At 44.4% G+C, this 7434-nt stretch overlaps 1 protein-coding gene across 2 annotated transcripts in view; it reads left to right on the top strand.

The window, feature by feature from the left end:
• CFAP161 (cilia and flagella associated protein 161) overlaps positions 1–7434 on the top strand; it is a 33928-nt gene that overhangs the window by 10973 nt on the left and 15521 nt on the right. The window contains exons 5-6 of one of the 2 annotated variants that reach the window (XM_017509182.2): positions 2630–2703; positions 3412–3615. In XM_017509182.2, coding sequence (XP_017364671.1) covers positions 2630–2703; positions 3412–3607 — 270 coding nt within the window. In that variant the 3' untranslated portion in view covers positions 3608–3615. Of the gene's footprint in view, positions 1–2629; positions 2704–3411; positions 4257–7434 lie in introns of those variants that run through there. The other variant, XM_037731590.1, reaches the window with a different exon arrangement.

Raw genomic sequence — 7434 nt, 5'->3', positions numbered from 1 at the left:
TTTTTTGAGATGAAGTTTCACTCTTGTTGCCCAGGCTAGAGTGCAGTGGCACGATCTCAGCTCACCGCAACCTCCACCTCCTGGGTTCAGGCAATTCTCCCACCTCAGCCTCCCGAGTAGCTGGGTCTACAGGCGTGCGCCACCATGCCCAGCTAATTGTTGTATTTTTAGTAGAGACGGGGTTTCACCATGTTGACCAGGATGGTCTCAATCTTTTGACCTCGTGATGCACCCGCCTCAGCCTCCCAAAGTGCTGGGATTACAGGCGTGAGCCACTGTACCCAGCCTAATTTTTGTATTTTTAGTAGAGACAGGATTTCACCATTTTGGCCAGGATGGTCTGGATCTCTTGACCTCGTGATCCACCTGCCTTGGCCTCCCAAAGTGCTGGGATTACAGGCTTGAGCCACCGTGCCCAGCTGAGTTCTTTTCTCCATTACTAATTCACCTTATGGCTTGAGGAAAGTCTCCCTGAGCCTCACTGAGGCATGGTTACACATCTGCAAATGGGCAACCCCAAACCGATCTGATCTCCCTTGCACATGTCAATGACCTCTGGCTAGAGAGACCTCCAGGAGCAACTGTGCTTTAACAGGCTGGGTAGATTACTTGTTGCAGTGAGGGAGAACACACACCGTGAGGAAGCGTGTAAGAGGGTGTTAGGATGCTTACAGAATTTGGGCCTTGGTTGGCCGGTGTCGGAGAGAATCCCAGGAAGTGAGGCTTTGCTCTGGATTGGATGCTGTCAGGAAGTGGAGGGTAATTCTCTGATCGGTTATCTCAATAAATCTTATCTCTAGGGAGGACCAGACTGGAGTGAAGATAAAACTGTGGTTAGTAAAGGAGCAGCAGTCACTCATATTAGCTGGGAGAGGCGGGTGTTTGCTATTTTGTGGCTTAGTCAATGTTTGTGTTTTGTGTGTGTTCAGATATGATTATAGAGTGATCTTATTTTTGTTTTGACCCCTCATGATCACAGAGTGGCCTTGTCTGATGTGGACATTCTGTGAAGCTGATTCTGCTCCCAGGAGAACACTGAGGCCTCCTTGTGTGTGCCAGGCCACCCCCTGGCTGGCAGGGCTGCTTTTTCTTTCTTACACAGCTTTTAATGTACATGAGTCAGGATTTTGAAATAATATATATTTTTCCTGATTATAATCATATGTTCACTTATGAAAAGTCAGGAAAGCACAAAAATAATATGAAAATTACCAGTAGTTCCATTTTCCAGAGAAGCCATTGCTCATTTCTTTTTACAAGATAGGACATCATGAAGATACTTCTTTTTTTTCTGTTGAATGACACCATTGACTCCATCTTGTGTGTCAAAGATCTTCTCCAATATAACGTTGAGTGATTATTTCATTATACAGTTATCTACAATAATATATTTAATTCATTCATTATGGTTTGGCTTCTAGATTTTTCTGTGCCTGTGTGTATATAAATATATCTACAGTCATGTGTCATTCAGCGATGGGGATACATTCTGAGAAATGCATTAGACGGTCGTGGTCACCCTGGCAGTGATTTTGTCATTGTGTGGACATTGTGAAAGGAAAATCAATCTTGGGACCTAGACTCACTCCGTCAAAGAAAAAGTCAGGCTGGGAATGGGGTCTCGCAAAGCGGCCTCCCATTTTGCTCTTAAGTAGGACAGCTACAAAGATTTTTTTAAAGCTACATATATCCGTCACAATTTTCCCACGAGGAAATTCCTTGTGAGCCCCAAGATCTTTACCCTAAAGCGGTGATGTGGACTATCACCCTGACCATGTAAAGTGATAGCTTTTCTTCACAGTAGGGGACAAAGGACAGAACTAAAAAGCCATCCTTCTGCTCACTCAAGACAAAGGCATATATGAACGTTCCCTCCGCCCCATGTTTATTTCATCTTATGTGAAAAGGCAGGTTCACTGCGCACAAGATGAATGAGTAAGTGACTGTTCCTCCACGGCCCTCTCATGTAAAATGTGCGTTTGGTGAACACTGACAGAAAACTCAAAAGAACGCAACTGCTTGCCTCCTTTATTTACCCTCCTTTTTTTTTTTTGTCATTATTGTTTTTTCTTTCTTCCTCGTTCCCCCAGTACCCACTCTTTTCCCTTTAAATATTCAGGTCCCCAGGCCCTCTTCAGGAAAAAGCATGGACCAAAGGTTTTTCCTGTTGGTGTGTGTTCTTTTTGCTAGGTGCGTCCTTGACCTCGGCAAATAAACCTCTCACAATGATTGAGACTTGCCTCAACAATTTTACTTGACTTACACATCATAAATGTACTTACACAAACGTAGATGGCGTAGCCTATGACACACCTAGGCCACTAGTGTTCCTGCACTGCAAACCTGTGCACCGTGCTACTCTACTGAATGCTACAGGTAACTGTAACACATTGCTAAGTGTTTGTGCATCCAAACACAGAAAAGGGACAGTAAAAACAGGGTCTTATGGTCATGTATGTGGTTGCATAGGCGGCCCTTTGCTCACTGAAATGTGGTGGCATGTGACTGTGAATATGTATAATGTTGTTCTACTAAATTGAAGTACATGTATGATTCCAAATTTTTGCTTTTAGGAAAGTAGAGGCCTTTATTTAGAATGCCGGTAACACATTGTCTTTATCTGTTATAGGCCAATGCTAAAATTCTCATCCATCACTGTCACACAAATCGGGGACTGGCAGCCCACCGGCATCTTTTCTTAAGGTATTGTATTTCAGTGTACCACAGAACGCTGTGACTGGGGCTGGGGCCTATGAATATAAGCAAAGAAGCTCAATTGACAGTGTATGGCTGCACATGCAAAAAACGTCCTTTGCTGACTGCCACATAGATCTTTGACAGGGTGAAAAGTCCTATTAGAGTCCCTTCTTTTTTTCTTTTTTTGAGATGGAGTCTCACTCTGTCACCCACGCTGAAGTGCAGGGGCACAATCTCAGCTCACTGCAACTTTTGCAGCCAGATTCAAGCGATTCTCCTGCTTCAGCCTCCTGAGTACCTGGGGTTGCAGGCGCCTGCTACTACACCCAGTTAATTTCTGTATTTTCAGTAGAGATGAGTTTTCACCATGCTGGCCAGGCTGATCTCAAACTCCTCCTGACCTCAGGTGATCCTCCTGCCTTGGCCTCCCAAAGTGCTGGGATTACAGGTGTGAGCCACCGTGCCCAGCCAAGCCCCTTCTTTTATACAAGTCCTTCCCGTACAAGAGGACTTTAGCAATAAGGGGATCCTGCTGGCCCAATCCTTGCCCAAATAGGGTGCAACCTCCCTGCAAACATGCTCTGTTTTAGAGATCCCCTAGGGCTTTATCTAGCAATCTACTTCTTAAGGTGCTTTTGAGATGAAATTATTAATAACAGCTTACTGAGTGTGGTCACTCAATTTCAAACCACAACTGATTCTCTCTTGCTCCAGCACCTATTTTGGAAAGGAGGCTGAGGTTGTAGCTCACACGTACCTGGATTCACACAGAGTTGAAAAACCAAGTAACCACTGGATGTTGGTTACTGGGAATCCCAGGGATGCCTCGTCCACCATGTCGGATCTGCCCAAACCGCCGGCAGAGGACACTCGAGCCGTGGAGCAGGCCATGGGCCTTGACACGCAGTAACGCGCCAGGTACATGCATGTTTTCTCTGGTTCTGCTCTCATCAAATGTAGCTTTAAAAGAAATTAACGACCTTGGTCATGCCTCAAGCTACTTTTGAATCAGATATGGGACTCCCTGAGCACTATATTAAAATAAAGATTACATTAATATTATTGAATTTGCGTGGGAGTCTAGGCCTAGAAAAAAAACAGCTCTGGAGAATAAATAGAATAAATAGTATTTGAAAGTGACTCACAATGGCCCTTGGTTGATAAACAAATTCTGAAGAACTCAGCTTCCTCTACTATACCCTTCATTGTCTACAAGGACAGTGCGTTGCTTTTTAACGTCATGTCTATGTGATAAAGCTATTGGAATTGTAGTGAATTGTTGGCACCACAGTTTCGCTCTTGAATGCACTGAAACAGAAAAAGCTGACAGCTGTGAGCTGTGGCCCTACCTTGGAATTGAACATTTCTGCCTTTGTAAAACATCCTGTTTTTGTTTCTACCTGTGGCTTTCGAGGTCCGGACCTCCACCTGGTCTGTAACCTGTTACGTTGTCATGATCTTTAAACTGCAGAATCTCTGCCTTGTCTTTGAAACTGGCACCTTAGTTGTGGCACTCATGTGACTAGAAAGTTCCTGACAAAATAAGTATGTACCCTTCCGTGTATTTGTTCAGCCGTTCATTCTTCTCTGAGTGCCCGTGATGTGTAGAGTATTACACGGGGAGGGAGGGTTTCACGGCTTGTAGATACAGTAGACTGTTAGGCTGGTTCACAATTACGTATCCTGTTTTAAACAGATGCAGTTCCAGGCAATGCAGATTGACCCTCTTCCAGAAGGCAGGCGTTTTCCATCAAGTACTGCAGGACTTAGGGCAGTGGTTCCAGTTTGGCTGTGCATTGCCTTCACTCTGGGAACTGTGACAGTGACGGATTCCTGGTCTGAGCTCAGAAATTGTGATTGAGTAGTCTAGGGTACTGCCTGGGCATTGGGCTTTGTCAGTGTTCTTCATATGGGTCCCGTGAGCAGCCACAGTGGAGACCCTCTATGTTAGGAGGTGGAGGAGGAAGCAGTGGTCCCGTAGGGTGGTCAGGGGAGGCTTTCCTCAGCAAGTCTCACTCTGGCTGCACCATAGAATCTCCGGAAGGATACTGAAAAAGCCCAAGGCCCAGGCTGCACTCTGGACTGTTCAATCGGAATTTCTGGAGTGGGACATTAAAATAATACAGATGCTTGAGCCCACCCCAGAGCTTCTTATTTGATTTGGCGTGAAGCTCAGGTGTTAGTATTTTTTAAAACTCACTAATTTATTTTATTTAAATTTAATTTTATTAAAAAATTTTAAAACATTTTTTTGTTTTAACTTTTTGTGGGTACATAGTAGGTGTATATATTATGCGGTTCATGAGATGTTTTGATACAGACATGCAATGTGAAATAAGCACATCATGGAGAGTGGGGTACCCGTTCCCTCAAGCATTTATTCTGTGTGTTACAAACAATCCAATCACACTCTTTTAGTTATTTTTACATGTACAATTAAGTTATTATTGATTATAGTCACCTGTTGTGCTATCAAATAATAGGGCTTATTCGTTCTTTGTAACTACTTTTTGTGTGTCCATTAGCCAACCCCACCTCCCTCTCAGGCCCCCAGTGCCCTTTCCAGCCAGCGGTAACCATACTTCTACTCTCTGTGTACATGAGTGCAATTGTTTTGATTTTTAGATCCTACAACCACCAATAAGTGACAACATGTGATGTAAAAACTTGCTAATTTATTTTAGTGTGCAGCCTGGGTTGAGAACCTCTGGCTTAGCTGAGGCCAGAGTTATGTCTACCTGTGTGTCTCCAAGGGGTGAAACCAGGTGGATTTGGGCTCCAGCTGGTGAAAGACATTGTTTTTTTTTTTTTTTTTTGGATGAGACGGAGTTTCGCTCTTGTCGCCCAGGCTGGAGTGCAGTGGCCCAATCTCAGCTCACTGCAACCTCTGACACCCAGGTTCAAGCAATTCTCCTGCCTCAGCCTCCTGAGTAGCTGGGATTACAGGCGTGCGCCACCACACCTGGATAATTTTTGTATTTTTGGTACAGATGGGGTTTCACCATGTTGGTCAGGCTGGTCTCGAACTTCTCACCTCGTGATCTGCCTGCCTCGGCCTCCCAAAGTGCTGGGATTACAGGTATGAGCCACTGCGCCAACGGGAAAGACATTCTGTAACAGTGTGAGCCACCTGCAAGCATCTAAACCAATTTCAGTGCATTCTTGCTCCTACCGTAAGATATCCATGGAGCGCTTCAGGCAACATCAGGACTCTTGATCCTTTCCTGAGTGATCCTCCGATGGCTTCTTGACTGAACACTGAGAGGTTTCCACCAGGTGGAAAGTCTTGACTGTGAGTTGTCCAGGTTCTTGGCATGTTCAACAAAGAACTGAGCAAAGTGCACAAACAGAGCAATACAAAATACACAAAGCAACAAAAGAATGAAGCAATGCCAAAAGCGATAAAAGCACAGATTTATTTAAGTGAAAGTACACTCTATGGAGTGGAAGCATGCTTGGGCAAGAGGCTAAAGAGTCCCAGTTACAATGTTTTTTAATTAAGCTAGAAGATTTTGGTAACATCCCTAGGTGCCCTTTGGAGGCCTCCGATTGGTTGCACCTTGTGAAGAACTGGCTTACCACCAATCAGAGGCTGAAGTGGAGACTTGGCCCATGACCAATCAGGGGCTGAAGTGGAGACTCCGCCTATAGCCAATTAGAAACTGAAGTAGAAACTTCTGTCTTGTTGTCACAGGCATGAGAATGTGGCCTGTATGCTGTCTGATCTTGCCTAGAACCAAGGACTGGTGCCATATCAAGGGCTCAGTGTTGGTCTCTGCTGCTGGCAAATGGGGCACTCAGCCGTGTCCATAGCCAGGTCAGCCTTGGTGAGTGGAAGTCCATGTTGCTGAGCCAATGCCATAACCCTTGGTTACTCTAATTCCCTATTCTGTCTCAGTCTTTGTGCCACCAGGAGTTCATGCCACTGACCAAGTTTGCACTCAGGTAATCACCACCTGACTACAGTGACTCCTGGGGGTGTGACTGCCACCTGGCTGGCGGTGATTGTGAAGCACTTCATTTTAATGTACACAGAGATGTTAAAATATGAAAAAGTCTGTACCTCTCAGAGTAGATGAAAGACAATAAATAACTAGAAAGTGAGCACTTCTATGCATCACCTCGTGTTATTTACAAATCAGTGCTTCTGCCTTGGGTCTGTTGTGTACCTCAAAATTATAAGGACCTTTTTTATACTCATTTTCTTATTTAACTTTCACCACTCTCTGGGGTCAGACCAGGTCTTGTTCTTTGCTGTTTATCTCCATTTCCTGGAAAATATCTGTTAAGTGAATGAAAGAATGAATGAATGAATCAGTCAATCAGTCAATCAACAGATGAATGAATCCATAACTTTTACAGAGGAGCCAGGCTTAGCGATTTGTTCGGGGACACAGCTCCTAAACAGCAGAACTGGGGCAGGACCAAGTTAGGTTTTTCTATCCCTTCTTCTGGATAAGAGTCTTCTAATCTCAGCACTCTTCACTATTTTTTTTTTGATCCGGATAATTCTTTGTTGTGGTTGCTGTCCTGTGCATTATAAGATGTGCGGCAGCATCCCTGTTCTCTGCCCACTAGATGAAGTCGCACCTTTCCACTCATGACAATAAAAAGTGTCTCTAGACATTGCTAAAGGTCCCTGGGAGCACTCTGCTATTTGAGGACCAATGGTCTAGACCTACTTTAGCTGTTTTTTATTTGCCATTTATAAAGGATGTTGTAAAGTGGGTATTTCTC

Source organism: Cebus imitator, unplaced genomic scaffold, assembly GCF_001604975.1.
Source record: "Cebus imitator isolate Cc_AM_T3 unplaced genomic scaffold, Cebus_imitator-1.0 Scaffold410, whole genome shotgun sequence".
NCBI classification, from domain to species: Eukaryota; Metazoa; Chordata; class Mammalia; order Primates; family Cebidae; genus Cebus; species Cebus imitator.
The sequence above is the reverse complement of the archived record's forward strand: the minus strand, read 5'-3'. Positions and strand labels throughout refer to the sequence as shown.